General features: G+C 42.6%; 1 protein-coding gene across 1 annotated transcript; it reads left to right on the plus strand.

The window, feature by feature from the left end:
- The first annotated feature begins 1,057 nt into the window (after positions 1–1,057).
- On the plus strand, positions 1,058–20,538 carry LOC132390558 (sarcoplasmic/endoplasmic reticulum calcium ATPase regulator DWORF-like). Its single transcript, XM_059963170.1, has 4 exons — positions 1,058–1,067; positions 4,761–4,799; positions 14,013–14,115; positions 20,416–20,538. Exons 1-3 carry the CDS (start codon positions 1,058–1,060, stop codon positions 14,093–14,095), a joined length of 132 nt encoding a protein of 43 aa, XP_059819153.1. The 3' UTR covers positions 14,096–14,115; positions 20,416–20,538.
- Positions 20,539–20,770: the final 232 nt, after the last annotated feature.

A 20,770-nucleotide genomic window follows, 5' to 3' on the forward strand; every position in this document is an offset into this window, starting at 1 on the left:
GGGCAGAAATGGCAAATACAAGGGGCATCTCTGTAGCTTCTACTTTCAGAACACTGGGATAGTCGTCCATCTGATCCAGGTGACTTTTTTACCTTCAGACTTTTCAGCTTCCCAAGCATCTTCCCCTTACTAATAGCAACTACACTCATTTTTGCCCCCTGACACACTCGAATTTCCACAGTAAAGACTAATGTATAATACATTTTAATATATTTATTCTATTGGCTAGCTTAGCTACATACTTCATCTTTTCTCTCATTATGGCTTTTTTGTCGTCTTGTGTTGGTTTTTAAAAGCTTCTCAATCCCCTAATGGCTCACTAATTGTTGCCATATTTTGCCATATTGGTCTCTCTAAATTAGGGCATTGAGAAAAGGAACTGGGATATTATGCTGAAGTTCTACAAAATGTTACTGAGGCCATATTTAGATTAATGTGTGCAGTTCTGATTGTCGAGAGTAACACATACACAAAATGTATTTCCAGCATCTGCAGAACCTCTTTTATTTATGAGTACAGTTCATTTTTCTTAGGAAAGAAGAGATTTAGTTTCATTTAACATTACGTTGTTGGGACTTGAAGCCTTCATTATAGGGAAAGGACTTAATTCCCTGGAGCACAGGAGAATGAAGAGTGATCTTATAGAGGTATAGAAAAAAAATGAGGGGTATAGCAAGGATAAATACATCCAGACATCTTTTTGCCTCATGAAGGGTCCTGACGAATGTTCTCGGCCCAAAACGTCGACAGTGCTTCTCCTTATAGATGCTGCCTGGCCTGCTGTGTTCCACCAGCATTTTGTGTGTGTTGTTTGAATTTCCAGCATCTGCAGATTTCCTCGTGTTTGATCTTTTTCCCTCAAGTTGGGTGAGACTAGATAGATAGATACATAAATTATTGATCCCAAAAGAAATTACAGTGTCACAGCAGCATTATAAGTGCACAGATGTACAAATATTAGAAGAAAAGTAAGAAAGAATTTAAAAAATACCTCAAACAGTCTAACAGGAGGGGGACATCACTTTCCTGGCTATGGGTTGACTCACTACAAAGCCTAATGGCTGAGGGTAAGAATGACCTCATGTAGCGCTCTTTGGAGCAGTGCAGTTGTCTTACCCTGTTACTGAAAATGCTCCTCTGTTCAGTCAAGGTGGCATGCAGAGATTCGGAATCGTTCTCCAGAATTGTCAGGATTTACCAGAGTCCTTTTTTCCATCACAGCCTCCCGTGTGTCCAGTTTGACTCCTATATCAGAGCCAGCCTTTCTATCAGTTTATTGAGCCTGTTAGCATCACTTATGTTGATGCCATTGCCCCAGCACACCACCGCACAGAAGATTATACCAGCAACAACAGACTAGTAGGACATGTGAAGGAGAGGCCTGCATACTCCAAAGGACCTCAATCTCCTCAGGAAGTAGAGGTTACTCTGGCCCTTCTTATACACGGCCTCTGTGCTGGTGCTCCTCTCAAGTCTGTCACCCAGGTGCACCCCCAGAAACCTGTAGGTCCTCACCGCATCCGTACCCTCACCATCGATAGTAACAGGGAGCAATGCAGGCTTAGTCTTGCTAAAGTCCATCACTGTCTTCTTTCTCTTACTGCTGTTGAGCTGCAGATGATTCAGCTTGCACCATTTGACAAAGCCCTCCATCAGGGCTCCATTCATCCTCTCCTTCCTTTATAGCCCCAACTATTGCTGAGTCATCAAAGAATTTCTGCAGATGCCATGACTCAGTGTTGTATCTAAAGTCTGAGGTATACAGGGTAAACATGAAGGGAGCCAATATAGTCCCCTGTGAGTCCCCAATGCTGCTTATAGCCACATCTGGCACACACTGTGTTCTGCCGGTCAGGTAGTCCATAATCCAGAATACAATGGAAGTGTCAACATGCACTGAAGCAAGAGGTCATAGTTTAATGGTAAGAGGTGAAATATTTAAAAGAAATCTGAGGGGAAACTTCTTCACTCAGAGGGTGGTGAGAGTGTGGAGTGAGCTACCAGTGGAAGTGATGGATGCAGATTCAATTGTAACATTTAAGAGCAGTTGGGCAGGTACATATATGTCAGGGTTTTGGAGCAATAGGGTCTGGGTGCAAGTAGATAGGATTGAGCAGAAGATGAGAATCAATATCAAAATCTGGTTTGTTATCACCAACATGCTGTATATTGTGAAATTGTTTGATTTGCAGTAGCAGTACAGTGCAATACATAATTATAAATTACAATAAGAAATATACATAGATTTGTAGTCCATCCACTTTAAGGTTCAACATGCCGTGCATTCAGAGATGCTCTTCTGCATGCCACTGTTGTTATGCGTGGTTATTTGAGTTACTGTTGCGTTCCGGTCAGCTTGAACCAGTCTGGCCATTCTCCTCTGACCTCTCCCATGAACAAAGTGTTTTCCCCCACAAAACTACTGCTCACTAGATTTGTTTTTGTTTTTCACACTCTTGTGTTGTGTATGAATATCCCAGGAGATCAGCAGTTTCGGAGATACTCAAACCAGCCAGCTGGCACCAACAATCATTTCACAGTCAAAGTCACTGAGATCACATTTCTTCTCCATTCTGATGTTTAGTCTGAACAACAACTGAACCTCTTGATGTCTGCATGCTTTTATGCATTAAGTTGCTGCCATATGATTGGCTGATTAGATATTTGCATAAATGAGCATATGTACCTAATATAGTGGCCACTGTATGTAGTTCTGATTCTGAGGAATATTGAATCTATTTTAATCTGTAGATCAAATTGAATATTTAATATACTTATACTGTAATTGACTTACTTATTTTTTTCTTCTTCATCTATATTATCACGTATTGCATTGAACTACTGCTGCTAAGTTAACAAATTTCTCAACGCTTGCTGATGATAATAAACCTGATTCTGATTCTGATATTACGGAAATCACAGAATACTGGGCCTTGACTGCCACATGATTGGTGGATGAGATATTTGCATTAACAAGCATATGTACTGAATGAAGTGGCCACTGAGTGTGTAAAATTAAATAAGAAGCGCAACAAGTAAGCAAAGTAGTGAGGAAGCTTTCACAGGTTCATGAACCGTTCACAGATCTGATTTCAGAGGTGAAGAACCTGTCCCTAAAATGTTGACAGTGCATTCTCAAAGTGCTCAGGCAGTACAGTAGTGTAGTGGTCAGTGCAACGCTTCACAGCAGATCGCTGTAAGATTGGGGTTCGATTCCTGCCACTGTCTGTAAGGTGTTTGTACGTTCTCCCTGTGACCAGGTCAGTTTCCTCCTGGTGCTCTGTTCTCAACCCCCCACCCCCCAAACGTTCCAGAGATGCATGGGTTAGGGTTAGTAAGTTGTGGGCACACTAAGTTGGCGCAGGAAAGCATGCTGCCACTCACGGTTAGTAAGTTGTGGGCATGCTAAGCCAGCTCAGGAACATGTTCTGACGCACGGCGGCCACCCATTAAAATCCTTGCTAATCTGATTTGACAAAATCGTCACATTTCCCTGTATGTTTCAGTGTACATGAAACAAAAAAGCTAATGTAACAATGCTGTACCTCCTCCCTGATGATAGTCGTGAGAAGAGGGCATGCCCTGGATGGTGAGGGTTGGCAAGGACAGGAGGTAAAGCAGAGGCTAAATGTGTAATCTGGGGTAAAGTCATCTAAATGTGGCAAGAAAAGTGGGACAGAGGGGAAAGGGAGACATTTAGGGTATTATTAGGGTACATTAGCGTAGGCAGTGGATATAGAAGACAGAAAACTGTGTGGGCTAGGTTAAGGCTGGGGCACTGAGCACTAAACAAGTCATTGAAAATGATAGGGAAGCACCAGACAGGGTTGTGTGAGGAATGTCAGGAAGAGGAGTCAGTAGAACATGTAGTTCTGAGTTGCAGGAAGTATGGGATGATGAGAATTAATCAAAGGGAATTGGGGGTGCAGGAATTCACATTAAAAGGGTTGCTGGACATGGGTGAGAGAACACAGGTCAGGGTATTTCTGGCTTTCTTAAGGGATACAGGGGTTTATTAGAGGAAATGATGGATAAGCAGGAATAGGGTACTACGATGGCCAAAGAAAGAAGGATAAAGTGCAGATTAGGGTACATGTGTGTGTGTCAGAGTGGGAGAAGGGATTTAGAATGTAAGTTTATCGTCTGATCCGCACTCCGGAACAGACGGAGGCGGTAATGCACCATTAAGCTGGGTGCCAACCGTCGTAAAACACGAAGGTGGACAGGAGGACCTGTCTCTGCGCTGTAGCGCTCTGACTGTAATTGATACAGTAGTGTTCAGATTCAAGAAGCCTGGAACTGACTGAGGTCGATACCCTGCACCCTCCAGTAAGTTGCCTTCGTTTCAGAGTAGCTCCTTGATGCAGTTGCTTGTGAATAAGTATCCTCGATTGCTATTTGACTATGGGCCATGGGTTGTTGATTTGCCGGTTGGTTACACATGGATACAAACATAACTGAGTACTGATTAGGAAAACAAATACATTCCTGGTGCCAAAGCATCCAAAAATATCCACCTATTGAGGTGTCCAGCTCCACCTCCTGTTTCAAATATTCCCAGCTCTGTGAAGCACTGAGCTGGGAGCTTCTGTACTGTGACAGAAAGAAAATGGAATAGTTGTAGCTGGCTCATGCTCTGTCAGGTTAATGCATTGATCCAGATAGTAGACATTTAACAGTTATTGATACTAAAGTAGTTCTATTTTAAGTAGCCCTACTGACCACTGCACCCAAGTGTGGAAAGGCTTACAGCTCCTGAGCTCCTGTAAATCCCGAAGTTAAAATCATGCTACAATTCGGTAAGTCGCCATATACTTTGCATTCCCCTTCTTGGTCTGTTTCTTAAAGATAACTATAAGTGATTAAAATTTTCCCTTAATTAATGAAGCAACTGAACCTCTTGACCATGTCTGCATGCTTTTATGCACTGAGCTGCTGCCACACAATTGGCTGATTAGATATTTGCATTAATGAGCAGGTACCTAATAAATTGGCCAGTTTTTAAATGATTAATATTGCATAAATCATTGGAGTGCATGTCTTATGAAAGGTTGAGCGAGCTGGTACCATTCCCTTTGGAGAGAAGAAGGATGAGCGTGACATGATAGATGTGCACAAGATGACAAGAGGCATAAATAGACAATCAGAGACATTTTCGTTCCCCGGGTGGAAATGGCTAATATATGTTGGGGCATAATTTTAAGGTGATTGTTGAAAAATATAGGGAGGGGATGTCAGAGGGAGATTTTCCAAACAGAGAGTGGTAGGTGTGTGGAACGTGCTGCCAAGCCTCAGGGGAGAGGTAGATACATTAGGATGTATACTAGATTCTTAGATAGGCACATGGACGATAGTAAAAATGCAGTGCTATGTGGGAGGGAAGTCTTAGGTTGATCTTAGAGTAGGTTAAAAGGTCAGCATAATATTGTGGGATGAAGAACCTGTATGGAGCTGTACTGTTGTATATTCTATATTTATCTTCAGCCACCGGTGATGGATTACTGAGCAACGTCAGTAATCGGGGAACTAGTCCAATTTAAGTTAATCAGGGGTAATTATGTCATTACATGATCAAGCGAAATGAGTAGGAGTGAATTGCCAATGCTCCCTGTCAGTGTGAACTAGACACTTTCAAACTAATGTGTTTGGAACACACACACACACACACACACACACACACACAGTCTAAACTTTTATTCTGCCATTGACCCCTACCATTAACCTAGAGGTCAGTAGACCCCAGGTTGGGAACCCCTGCTTTACTGCCTGCTGGGATGTTATATTTTCTTTCCATTTTAGGATTGAGATATCTGCAACGTTGCAGTCAGTCACACACTCAGCAGTGACACAAAAATTTCAAGTCCTTCTCCGGAATAGTCAGCCTCAAAATTTAAGCCAACAGTTTTGCTTTGTATAGTGGGAGAGCTGCAGTTTCAGAAATACTGCCATCTGGATGAAATACTAAACTCTTCCCTGAGCATTTTAGTTTTACTTAGAGAGACATCACAGTAACAGGCCCGACTGGCCCAAGAAAGCCTGTCCCTTCCAATTATATACATGTGACCAATTAACCTAACAAAAGCTACATCTTTGGAACGTGGGAGAAAACGGGAGCACCAGGAAATCCACACGGTCATGGAGAGAAAGTACAAACTCCTTACAGACAGTGGCGCTATTGAACCTGGGTTGCTAATGCTGTAAAAACATTACGTGACTTGCCACACCATCCTGAGGCCCACCAATGTCCTCCTGGTCAATAGTTATCCCTCAGTCAGGATCATAATGACGTTAATCTAAAATCAGCTGCTGCTTTTTCTGGAAATCTGAAACACCCGGAGCCCAGGAGAGGAGATTTTATAGCGGTATGAGTGGTTTAGATAGCGTGAACACATGCAGGCTTTTTCCCCTAAGGCTGTATAAGATTAGAACTAGAGGTCATCGGCTGAGGATGAAAGATGAGTTATTTAAAGGGAGACTGAGGGGCCCCTTCTTTAATCAGAGGGTGGGAAGAGTGTTGAACAAGCTGCCAGCAGGAGTGGTAGTGGGTTTGAGAAAGATATTAAATCAGCCAAGATGGAATCAACACAGCCTGAAAATTGAGGGAACGACCTTTTAGAACAGAGATAAGGAGAAATTTTTTGAGCTGGAGAGTAGTGAATCTGTGGAATGCTCTGCCACAGAGTGTGGTGGAGGTCAAGCCCATGAATACATTTAAGATGGTAGTTGATTGCTTCCTGATCGGTCAGGGAATCAAAGGATATGGTGAGAAGGCTGGTGTATGGGGTTGAGTGGGATCTGTGATCAGCTATGATGGAATGGCAGAGCACACTCGATGGGCTGAATGGACTAATTCTGCTCCTATGTCTTATGGTCCTTTGGCGTTATGGAATGGTGGAGCAGACCTGTTAGGCAGAATGGCCTAATTCTGCTCCTATTTCTAATGGTCTTATGGATTTATGTGTGTTCAATTGTAACATTTAAAAGAAGCTTGGATAGGTCCATCATTGGGAAGGTTATGGTAGGATATGGTCCAAGTGCAGGCAGATGGGTACAGGTGGTGGATGTTCATATGAACAGCTGGTGTACATCACAAGTCCTGCTTATGATGACCACTGATGCCAGATGGAGCATCTCTGAAGAGTAGTGATAATGACTGGGGTCACCCATCTTGTAAATACACTGACTAGAAAAAGGCAATGGCAAAGCAATTCTGCAGAAAAATTTTACCAGGAAATTTTACCAGTCATGGTCATTGCAAGACCATGATGGCCCTCATCATATGATGCAGAATGAACGGGTAGATGATATTAGGCAGTAAAGCAGGCCAACATTTCTGTGCTGTAGTACTCGATACAACATAAAATGCTGGGAATATTCAGCAGGGCACACGCCATCTGTGGCGAATGAGAGACAGTTAATATTTCTGCAGAGACATGTAAGTTCTATACAGATAGATAGCAGTCACCAGTAGAATGGAAGTGTAGATTGGGAGTAACCTAACCATGGGGCAGAATGCTAGTGTAGTGGTTAGCACAATGCTTTACAGTACAGGCAAACCCGGGTTCAAATCCTGCCACTGCCAAAGAGGAGTTTTTATGTTATACCTTGGGTTTCCTTTAGTTGCTCTAGTTTCCTCCCACAGTCCAAAGACATATGGGTTGGTATGTTAATTGGTCATTGTAAATTGCCCCATGATTGGGCTAGGATTAAATCGGGGGATTACTGAGCAGCATGGCTCAAAGGTCTATTCCACATGGAATTTCAATGAATAAATAAAATATTAACCCTGACCTACTAAACTGGAACTTCAACTATGATTCATTCTGTGCTGGGGCTCTCACTCCGCCGAGTGTTTCTGGAAATCTTTGTTTTTATTACTGTAGGATTATCTGACCTCTGTCACCACAGTGCTTGTGGACACAAGAAGCAGACAAAACTGCATTGTGTATGTCCTACATTATAATGGTGCTACGCTTTGAAAGTATTGGTTCTTCATTCCACCTTGTCCATGCCTTCTATGATATTAATCAAATTTGCCTGCATAAATGCATCTATGCCTTTCCTATCCAAGGTTTCGTCCAGATATCTTCTCACTTTTGTAAAGATTAGCCTTATTTGTCATATATACATCAAAACATCAAAACCTACAATGAAATGCCTCGTTGGTTCAAAGATTGACCCAATTTGAGGATGTTCTGGGCTAGCCTGCGTGCTTTTGGCACCAACATAGCATGCACACAACTTACTAACCCAAACTGATATATCTTTGGAGTGTGGAAGGAAACTGGAGCTCCTCGAGGAAACCTAAATGGTCATGGGGAGAATGTAAAAACTCCTTACACAGAGCAGTGGGAATTGAACCCAGATCGCTGACTCCGAAGAGTTTTGCTAACTACTACACCACCTAAGGTAAGTGTACCTACCTCGACCACTTCCCAACTTGTTTGGCAGCTAGCTATTGCCTTTAGTGTGAAAATCTTGGCCCTCAGCCACACTTTAAAATTTTCCCCTCTGACCTTAAAATTAATTCTTTTTGTTCCAGACTTATTCACACACCCCAAAATAAATTCTGACTATCTAACCACAAATGATTCTGCAGATGCTGAAAATCCAGAGCAACACTCGCAAAGTGCCCCACCTATCACCTTCTAGTTTGTACTCCTTCCTCTTCTCCCACCTTTTTATTCTGCCATTCTCCCCTTTCCATATCAATCCTGATGAAGGGTTTCAGCCAGAAACATCAACTGTTTATTCCTGTCCATCGATGCTGCCTGACCTGCTGAGCTCCTCCAGCATTGTGTGACTGTTGCTCCAACATTCTCTATATCCTATTTATACTCATCAATTTGTATAAGGTCACCCTTCAACCTTCACTGTTCCAGGGAGAATAAAGCCAGTCTCTCTCTCCCTCTCGTTCTCCCTCTCCCCTCTTTCTCTCCTCTCCCCCCTTTTCTTCTCCCTCTTTCTCTCATTTAATACCATAAACAGCAAGTTGTTTTGTGGATGTCTCCCCTCTCACTAAGTGACATCTCTCTGCATCTTTATTAGGGAGTGAGAGAGAGAGAGCCTGTGGTATGTTGAATTGTCGGGTGAACGATTAGTATTTTTCTGCACTGCAGATCATGGACTCCCTTGGGGGCTTTGCTTTTGCTTGCTTGATGGGTAGTGACTGCAGACGCTTTTTACTGAAATAAGTGGGGGCGGGAGAGTGTTGATGCTTGTGCTGCTTCTCCATGAGAAGGGGGAGGGGTGTTTTGGCATTCTAACATTTTACTGTCACTCATTTTATTGGGGTACTCTTCTGTTTTCATGGATGTCTGCAAGAAGCCAGAGTTTCAGGTTGTATGTTGTATATATTCTCTGATATTAAATAGAACTAATGTAGTAATGAACTATTGAACCACAGTTCTCTTTTCTGGGCAACATCCTTGTGAGTCTTTTCTGCACTCCCACCACCTCTACCTTGTCTTTCCAGTGCCTTTCTCCCCATAATGTCATTAGGGTCATTTATAATATGATTCACCATTCAGACATCTACCCCATGCTGTCCCCATTTTGATCATGGTGATTCCAAAGCTACAGTTCTGCAGCAGTTACATGACACCAATGACCCTCTGAGCATAAGGCATAAAGAGCAGATTTAGGCTATTTAGACGATCAAGTCAGCTCCCATGGATGATTTATTTACTATTCCTTCCAACCCCGTTCTTCTGCTTTCTCCCTGTAATCTTTGACACCCTTACTAATCAAGGGCCTATCAACCTGTGCTTTAAATATACCCAATGACGGCCTCCACTGCTGTTTGTGGCAATTTGTTCCACAGATTCACCACCCTCTGTTTAAAGAGGTTCCTCCACAGCTTTGTTCCAAAGTTCCTAAGAAGACCTTATTGACTATCATCCAGTAGCACTCACATCTATGGAGATAAAGTAATTCACAGTTCACAGCTTTTTATTATTATGTATTGCCATATACCGCTGCGACTTGACAACAAACTTAATGATACATGCCAGTGACATTAAACCTGATTCTGATTCTGCAGGGACGTCCTTCTGTTCTGAGGCTGTGCTCTCTGGTCCTATACTATTCTACTATTGGAAAATCACATTCAATCTACCTAGGACTTTCATTATTCAGTAGGTTTCAATGAGATCCACCCCCAGCCCATTCCAAACTCTGAGTACACTCCCAGAGCTGTTGAATGCTTCCCATATGTGAACTCTTATATTCCTGGGATCATTCTCGTGAATTTTCTCTGGACTCTCTCCAATGCCAGCACATTCTCTTGTAAGATGAGGGGCCCAAAACAGCTTTTAACTCTCCAAATGTCGTCTTAACAATAAAGCCTCAGCATGGGACTCCCAAGCCCAATTGCACTTACACTTTCAGAATTCGCTCGCTATTTAGAAAATTGTCTAGGCCTTTATTCCTTCTACCAAAGTGCACTTCCTTACACAGTATTCCACCTGCCATTCATCTGTCCACCTGCAGACTCCCTGCTTCCTCAACAGGACCTGCCCCTCTACTTGTTTCTGTATCATTCAGAAAATGGGCGACAAAGCCATCAATTTTGACAATATCTAATGTGAAAAATAGTGGACTCAACACTGACCCCTGTGGAATCCCACTAGTCACCAGCAGCCAATCAGGAAAGGGGTGCTTTATTCACATGCTTTGCCTGTTGTCAGTCAGCCATATCTTTCCTGTAATACCACGGGCTCTTACCTTGTTCCGCAGTCCCATGTGAGGCACCTTGTCAAAGGCCTTCTGAAAATCCAAGTGGTGACCAATGATCTAGGCATTGCATGTTAAAAAAATGCACTAAAAGTGCTGGAGGAACTCTACAGGCCAAGCAGCAACTATGGAAATGAATACATTGTTGACGTTTCGGGCCGAGACCCTTCTTCGGGATTGAAAAGGAAGGGGGAAGATGCCAAAGTAAAAAGCTAGGGAGAGGGGAAGTAGGCTAACTGGAGGGTAATAGGTGAAGCCAGGTGGGTGCAAAAGATCAAGGGCTGGAGAAGAAGAAGTCTGATAAGAAAGGAGAGAAGACCATGGGAGAAAGAGAAAAAGAGGCCAAAGGAGAGGTGACAGGCAGATGAGAAGAAGTAAAAGGCCGGAGTATGGAATAGAAGAAGAAGGGAGGGGGAGAGAAAATGTTTTTATGAGAAGGAGAAATCGATATTCATGCTATCAGGTTGGAGGCTAACCAGGCAGAATATAAGGTGTTGCTCCTTCACCCTGAGGGTGTCCTCATCTTGGCACAAGAATTGGAATTAAAATGTTTGACCTCCGAGAAGGCCCACTTATGGCGGATGGAGCAGAGTTCCATGTTTAATGATGGAAGCTTTTCCTTATTGTCTGAGGACGTGCTTCTGAAGGCAAAGGTGTCCTGTGCTATTTAAAAATTTAAGAAAAGGGAAATTTTAAAATAGCTGAAATTAATTTTAATATTTAATAAATAAAGTTTATTTAAGGATATGTATACTTAAGACAATATTTAAGCACTGTTAAAGCAGTACTAAACTGAAATATGCCTTAATGAACATAAAAAGGGGCTGCAAATGGAGTATTGCAATTCTGGTCACATCACATCATAGGAAGAACATGGAGGAGGGGGTGCAGAAGAGGCTGACCAAGATGCTACCTGTATCAGAGGGCATATGTTGTAAGGAGAGGTTGGACAAATGTGGGTTATTTTCGCTGGAACAGTAGAGGTTGAGGGAAAAACTAAGAGTAGCTTATCAAGTTATGAGTGGTATAAACAGACATCTGGTATCTTTCTCCCAGGGTCCAATATTTCAGTATGTGAATTTAAAGCGAGAGGGGGATAAATTCAAAGGAGATGTGTGGGGCAAGTTTTTTTTTACACTGAAAGTGGTGGGTGCCTGGATTGTATTGCCTAGGATAGTGTTGGAGACTGATATGTTAGAACCGTTAGTGAGTTTTAGACAGGCACATGAATACACAGAGAATGAAGGGTCATGGACTATGTGCAGACAAAAGAGATTAGTTTAATTAGGTGTTATATGGGTCCAATTAGTTTGCATAACATTGTGGTTTATTCCTGTACTGCTCTATGTTCCATCTCCTCTGAGAAACAAATTAGCTAAACTTATGCGGTGCTCCAGTTTCCTTCATGTCCGAAAGGCCAGCAGGTTGGTAGGAGGTTATTTGGCCACTGTAAATTGTCCCTAATCTGCAGGGGACTGATGGGAATGTTGATGGTTATGTAGGAAGAATAAAATAAGAATAGTATGGCATTAGAAAAAATGCGTGCCTGGTGCTCATTCCAGAATCAATGGCTGAATGGTCTGTTTCCCAACTGTCTGGTTGGTGTGTACCAAGTTGGTGTGGTCATTCATTGATGCTATTGTGATTATTACACTATTATGGAATTATTGAGTATACCTACAGGAAAATGAGTCTCAGGGTTATATAAGGTGACATATGTTTGTTTGTTTGCTACCCAAATGGAATATGAGGTGTTAATCCTCCAAGCTGATTGTACCTACCCATCCCATTACCGGAACTTGGAGAAATTGATGTTCATTCTGATTATGAACATTAATTCCTCCAACTTCTGGTCATATCTCCGGCTTCCCTCCTTGTCTCCTTTTTCATTCAGCATTCTGGTCCTCCTTTCACCCCTTCTCTTCTCCTTACCTCTAGAGGTTCTCCTCCTCCTTTACTTTCTCCTATGGCCCACTACCCTCTCCTACCAGATTTCTTCTTCTTCAGCCCTTTACCTCTTCTACCTATCACCTCCCAGTTTCTTACCTCCCCACACACCCACCTTCCACCTCACCTGTGGTACCTGAGCACCACTTAAGTTAATTTGTGTAATTTATCTTTCGACGAATATAGAACAAAGAACAGCAGAGAAACAGCCCATGGAGTTGTGCCTAATTAATTACACCTAAATGGCATCTAATTAAACTAATCCCTTCTGTCTGCATATGGTCCATTTGCCTCTGTTCTCTGTACATTCATTTTCCATTTTAAAATCTTTTTATTAATTATTATTGAAGATTAACAAAAATGTACATTTAGTCAATATATCATTATATACAATAAGGAATTAAATTAGCAAATAACTGATTATCAAAGTTAAGCAATATATCAATAATAACAAGAGAAAATAAAGTGTTAAGAATATTTTTTTCAAAGAAAAAGAAGGGAAAAAAAGAACCCCTACTAACTAAAAAAAACCCTACTAACTGAAAAAAACAAACAAAACAAAACAAAAACTCCACTGGGAGCACAACTTCGGAGCTATACATCATACAAGCTTCCATAAAAAAATACATCAATCTGCCAACTCAAATCCACTTAAAGAAGAATCAGAAGGAAACCATATTAATTAATTCAAATCAGATGATAGTAGCGGGCGAATGAAACCCACCTTTTCTCAAAATCAAATCGAGGATCAAAAGTTCGACTTCTGACTTTCTCCAAACTAGGACATAACATCACCTGAGAAAACCATTGTATCAAAGTACCTTTCCATTTCAGCAAAATAGCCCTTCTGGCCAATAATGCAACAAATGCAATTACATTGGTCAGTTGGAGAAATACCATGGGATACTGAGGGATTATACCAAATACAACTGTCAATTTATTAGGTTGTAATTAACTTTTAAAACTTTAGAAAACGTAGAGAAAATAGACTTCCAAAAATGTCTCTGTGCTTCCAGACATCTCTGTTCATTCATGTGCCTCACAGATCACCTACCATCTTTTACTCCTCCCCCTCCCCAACCTTCTTTTTCTGACTTCTGCCCCCTTCTTGATTAAGGGTCTTGGCCTGTAGTGTCGACTGTTTATTCGTCTACATAGATGCTGCCTGTTCTGCTGAGATCCTCCAGCATTTTATGTGTGTTGCTCTGGATTTCCAGCATCTGCAGAATACCCTGTGGTTTGGATATTTCTGTCGCCATGTGTATTGCTGAGCTGTACAAGTGAGCTGTGCTCAGACTGACTGTAATTATAAATTGCCGTTTTCTCTTCAGAGCAGCGATATGTTGTTCCCGTGCTTCTCCTGGTTGGATGGGTCGCAGGGTGCATGGTGGCTGTTTACTACATCTTCTCCTGACCATGAGGATGCAGCAATAGGTAAATGATTCATCCAGAAGATCAGGAACATAGAGCCCAGAACATAGAACATTACAGCACAGGAACATACCCTTTGGTCCACGATATCTACACTGAGCATAATGGCAAACTAAACTCATTCCCTTCTGCCTGTACACAATCCATTTCCTCCATTCTTCCTGGATACTCTTGTGTCTATCTAACAGCCTCTTAAATGCCACTATTGTATCTGCTTCCACCAGTACCCAGGGAGTACCAATCCAGGCACCCATCGCTCTCTGTGTAAAATCTTGCCTCACACATCTTTTTTAAGCATTTCCTCCTCTCATTTTAAATGCATCTTCTCTGGTACTTGAAATGTCTGCCTTGCTTTTGGTTTATTATTGTCACACGCTCCAAGATACAGTGAGAAGCTTGTCTTGCTTATACAGTGTAATTAATTACACAGTGCTTTATGACTGTCTAATCGATCCATACTGCTCATAATGTTATAAACTTCTGTCAGCTCTCCTCCCAACCTCAACACTCCAGAAAAAAAACAAACAAGTGTGTCCAACCTTGCGTTATTGCTCATGCCATCTACTCTAGGCAGCTTCTGGGTAACACTTCTTCTCATACCCTCTAGTCTGGTTTCTTCCTACATGGTTGTATAACGGTTGCCACAACACTGGTTCAATTTCTGTCGCTGCCTGTAAGGAATTTGTATGTTCTTCCCATGGCCACGTGAGCTTTCTACAGGTGCCCTGGTTTCCTCCCACAGTCCAAAGATGTACTGGTTGGCAGGTTAGTTCATAGTGGTAAAATGGCCCGTGATTAGGCTTGGATTAAATTGTGGGATTTCTGGGCTCTCAATAAATGTAAATAAATAAATAAATACATACATACATACATAATTGAATCCCAAAAGCATATGGGTTAGGAGGTGATTGGTCACCTGTGTGTAATAGGGTGGTGCAGGCTTATTGGTTCAGAAGGGCCTGTCAATGTGCCCCATTACTGAATAAAACATAAAAACAAAATAATCCAGTCAGCATCCTGGTAAAAACTCACTTTCCAAAGCTGAATGTTATGTTATACTGTGGCGACCCATTTCCTGGCACATCCGAACCGGCTCACAATTAGATAGCCTACGGGGGTTTGCGAGCACAGAGCTTTGGAGCCTCTGCGCCACGGGGGGCAGGTTGAGGGAGGCTTAAAAGTGAGGCTGAGGATTTTGAATAAAGTTTCTCCTTCGACTGCAGTTACCAACTCTGTGTCATAATTTTAGCGCTACGTGTAGCACACTGCTACAATACCTGCAAAATAAGAAATTTCTGGAAAAGAACTTGGAGAACAGAGAACAAAGAGTATTACAGCACAGTACAGACCCCATGGCATATGATGTTATGCTGACCTTTTAACCTATTCTAAGATCAATCTAATGCTCCCCTTTCATATACCCTCCCATCTTTCCCTCATCCATGTGACCATCTGAGAGTCTCTTGTGTCCCTAATATGCCTACCTCTAGCACCACCCATGATAACATATTGATGCACCCATCACTTACTGTATAAAAAACTACAATGATACCCTTTCATATTAGCCATTTCTGCTCCCGGAAAAAGGTGTTGCTGTCTGTTCACTTAATATCTCTATCATCTGATACAAATATATCAAGTTAGCTCTTATCCTCCTTCGCTCCAAACAGAAAAGCCCTAGCTCATCAACCTTTCCTTAAAACATGCTCGCTAATCCAGATGGCATCCTGGTAAATATCTTCTGCACACTCTCTAAAGCTTCCATTTCCTTCTTATGATATGGTGACCAGAATTGAACATGATACTCTGAGAGGGGTCTAAACAGGATTTTACAGAGCTGCAATGTTACCTCACAGATTTCAAACTCAATTTACTTGCGAGTGAAGGCCAACATACCATACTCCTTCTTAAAATCCATATCAAAAACTTTATGTGGTAAATTTGAGGGGTCTATGAATGAGAATACCGCAAGCTGTTCCACCAAACTGCCTAGAATCCTGACAGCAAACTTTCCTCTTTGACCCCCCCCAAAGTGAATTACTTGACACATTCCCAGAATGAACTCCATCTGCCAATTCTCATCCCAGCGATGAATCCTATAAATCATTGACAACCTTCCGCACTATCCACAACACCACTAACCTTCTACACTCACAACATCACCAACCTTCTACACTATCCACAACACCAACAACCTTCTACACTATCCACAACACCAACAACTTTCCACACTATACACAATTACTTTGCTTCCACAGACACATGTGGCAAAGAATTCTATAGATTCACCACCTCTGGCTAAGAAGTTTCTGCTCATTTCTATTCTAAAGCAAGACTTCCCAACCTGGAGTTCATGGACCCCTTGTTTAATGGTGTTGGTCCATGGAATGAAAAAGGTTAGGAACCTCTGTGCTAAAGATACATCCTCTTCTGAGGCTGTGCTTCCAGTCCTAGATTACCCCACTATAAAAATCATCTTCTCCACATTCACCCTATCAAAACCTTTCAATATTCAATAGGTCTCAATGAGATCCCCCCTCATTCTTTGAAACTCCAGCAAGTACAGGCCCAGAGCCATCGAATGTTAACCCTCAGAATTTTAGCATCATTCTCGTGAATTACCTCTGGATCCTTTCCAACGCCAGGAACTCAAAACTTCTCATAAATGACAGAAAGGAAAAAGACCCTATTTGATAGGGGCGGTAGTGAGACAAGTAATGAAATTAAATTTAATACAGAAAATGAAAACACTGAGGTAGCATAAGGAAATATCTGCTGACTATTACCAGCATCTTCTGTTTCAGTTTTTTATTGTCATGTACTAAGATATAATGAAAAACCACCACTGTGAGTTTCACAGCTGAACAGGTGAGAAGGCAGCTGAAACATCTCCACCCAAGCAAGGCTGCAGGCCCAGATGGTGTCAGCCCCAGGGTACTCAAAGCCTGTGCCCCCCGCCCCAGCTATGTAGAGTACATCACCGTGTCTTCAACCTGAGCCTGAGTCTCCAGAGGGTTCCTGTGCTGTGGAAGACATCCTGCCTTGTTCCTATATCGAAGATGCCGCACCCCAGTGGCTCCAATGACTACAGACCAGTGGCATTGACCACCAACATCATGAAGACCCTGGAGAGACTCGTTCTAGAGCAGCTTCGGACTATGGTTAGGCTACACTTAGACCCCCTCCAGTTCACCTACCAGCCCCGACTAGGAGTTGAGGATGCCATCGTCTACCTGCTGAACCATGTCTACGCCCACCTGGAAAAGCCTGTAAGCACTGTGAGGATCATGTTTTTTGACTTCTCCAGAGCGTTCATCACCATCCGCCCTGCTCTGCTGGGTGAGAAGCTGACAGTGATGCAGGTAGATGCTTCCCTGGTGTCATGGATTATTGATTACCTGACTGGCAGACCACAGTACGTGCACTTGCAACACTGTGTGTCAGACAGAGTGGTCAGCAGCACTGGGGCTCCACAAGGGAATGTCCTGTCTCCCTTTCTCTTTACCATCTACACCTCGTACTTCAACTACTACACAGAGTCTTGCCATCTTCAGAAGTTTTCTGATGACTCTGCCATAGTTGGATGCATCAGCAAGGGAGATGAGGCTGAGTGCAGGGCTACAGTGGGAAACTTTGTCACATGGTGTGAGCAGAATCATCTGCAGCTTAATGTGAAAAAGACTAGGGAGCTGGTGGTGGACCTGAAGAGGGCTAAGGAACCAGTGACCCCTCTTTCCATCCAAGGGGTCAGTGTGGACATGGTGGCGGATTACAAATACCTGGGGATACAAATGGACAATAAACTGGACTGGTCAAAGAACACTGAGGCTGTCTACAAGAAGGGTCAGAGCCGTCTCTATTTCCTGAGGAGACTGAGGTCCTTTAACATCTGCCAGACGATGCTGAGGATGTTCTACAAGTCTGTGGTGGCCAGTGCTATCATGTTTGCTGTTGTGTGCTGGGGCAGCAGACTGAGGGTAGCAGACACCAACAGAATCAACAAACTCATTCGTAAGGCCAGTGATGTTGTGGGGATGGAACTGGACTCTCTGACAGTGGTGTCTGAAAAGAGGATGCTGTCCAAGTTGCATGCCATCTTGGACAATGTCTCCCATCCACTCTGGTTAGGCACAGGCGTACGTTCAGCCAAAGACTCATTCCAGCGAGTTGTAACACTGAGCATCATAGGAAGTCATTCCTGCCTGTGGCCATCAAACTTTACAACTCCTCCCTCAGAGTGTCAGACACCTGAGCCAATAGTCTGGTCCTTATTTCCACTTGGCATGATTTACCTATTATTATTTAGTTATTTATGGTTTTATATTGCTGTATTTCTACACTATTCTTGGTTGGTGCGACTGTAACGAAACCCAATTTCCCTCAGAATCAATAAAGTATGTCTGTCTGTCTGTCTGTTTGCATGCCATCCAGGCAGATCATTTCAGACATTAGCACATTGACTGTGTGTAAACGGGGAAAGAAATCTGAAAGAATAATTTAGTGTTCCATTTACAAAGAAAGTGCAGAGTAGGTGGACAAAGTGAAAGGGTCCTGACCAGGTATTCAAAGAGATCAAGTTTATTCAACTCCCCTTTTACTTCTTCTCTTCCGTACACCTGCCTACCACCTCACTCTGGTTACTCTCCTCCTTCCATTTCTCTCATTGTTCACATTTCTTTTCTATCAGATTCCTTCTTCTTCAGACTTTTACCTTTTCCTCCAATCACCTCCCCTTCTCACTTCATTTACCCCCCCCCCCCCCACCAGCTTCACCTAACACCTTCGAGCTTGTATTCCTTCCCCTCCCCACAGTTTCTTATTCTGGTATTTTCCCTTGTCCTTTCCAGTCTTGTTGAAGGGTCCTCCCGAAACTGCGACTGTTCATTCATTTTCATAGATGCAACCTGACCTGCTGTGTCCCTCCAGCATTTCAGCATCTACAGAGCCTCTTGTGTTTAAAAAATTATCTTGGTTGTACAAGAGTCTGATAACAGCGGGATTGAACCTGTCCTTAAGGCTGGTTGTACATTTGTTCAAGCTTTTGTGTCTGGCCGGTCAGAGGGAAGAAAGGAGAGAATAGCTGGGGTGGGAAAGTTTCTCTCTTGTGCTGGTTACTCCCCGAGACAGCTGAAGTGTAGAGAGAGTTAACAGAGGGGAGACAGGTTTGCATGATGCCTGAGGTGCGTTCAAAACTCTCTAAGGGTCAGACAACCTGCTCTTCCTTTCAAATTATGAGGCCTGCATGAAACAAGCCATCAGGACTCTCACAGAGGCTGCTGAGTGAGCCACCAGATGGCTATGAATCAAGAGGTGTGATCCACGGAACCAATACATTGGGCCGCAGCTGGAGCCTGACCAACCCTGGCTGGGTCACCTGGGTGGGAGTGTCTGATGTTGAAAGACCTGAAACATTCAATGACCCTGGGTTACATCATTGATGATATGTCCCAGCACATCCTAGGATGTATCTAATCATCAGTACCAAGCTTCAATGCTATTGACTGCAAATTTATAATATCTAAAAAATGTTCTACTTACTGAGTCAAATTGAGGTGTAAATGCAAGCAGCAGTATCTTTACTATTTTGCAATGAGCTGATAAAATAGGAACAGTTTATAAGATTTTACTGAGCCCCGAAAGGACAGAAGGTCAAGCTGGAATTTGTGGTGCTCTTCCCTTGAGCTTTTAGAGTCGTAGCACAGAAAGAAGGCACAACTACTAACCGCAGACAATAATTACTGCACCAGAATATGTGGATGTTGGATCAGCCTCTACAGCCACCTATGGACCCAGCAATAGACAACCCCTTAGGAGAATTGAGTTTTCACACTGCTGGACTACTACAACACAGAAATAGGCTGTTCGGCCCATCTAGTCTATGCTGAACTAGTATTCTGCCTAATCTCATTGACTTGCACCTGGACCATAACCCTGCATACCCCTCACATCCATGTACTTATCCAAACCACTCTTAATGTTGAAATTGAACCCAGATTCATTAATTCCACTGGCAGCTCGTTCCACGCTCTCATCACCCTCCGAGTGAAGATTTTCCTCATGTTGCCGTTAGACATCTGACCTTTCATCCCTAACCTATGACCTCCAGTTCTAGTCTCATCTGACCCCAGTGGAAAAAGCCTACTTGCATTTACCCTATCTACACCCTTTAGCATTTTATATACCTTTATCAAATCTCCCTTCATTCTCCTATGCTCCTAGTTTGTGGACTAATTTGCTGAGTAATTTAAATCTACATGGGAAGTTTTATAATTTTGCCCTCATGTGGTTATTTTTTGTATACAGGAACATGGGATTCCACAACCTGACCTGACGATATGGACGATTCTAATTCAGCAACTGTAAATGTATCCTGGACAATGGAAAACACAATTTTGTGGTTACATGTCATGGAGGAGTAAGATGCAATGTTTCCTTCTTCACTCCTATAATGATAATCAGTTGTAAACATCAATAAATTTCATGCTTTGTAGCCCAATTGGTTTAAGGTTTCTCTCAGTTTCTAGTTCTTGCTAAATATTACACTAGAATTCTTATGACCATTGTCTTGTGGTTTATCTGAACACAAATACTGTGCAACCAGCCATCCTTCAGGCAACTGATCTAGATAGAAATACACACACAAACACTGGAAGAATTT

The sequence above is a fragment of the Hypanus sabinus genome, chromosome 2 (genome assembly GCF_030144855.1).
Source record: "Hypanus sabinus isolate sHypSab1 chromosome 2, sHypSab1.hap1, whole genome shotgun sequence".
NCBI lineage: Eukaryota > Metazoa > Chordata > Chondrichthyes > Myliobatiformes > Dasyatidae > Hypanus > Hypanus sabinus.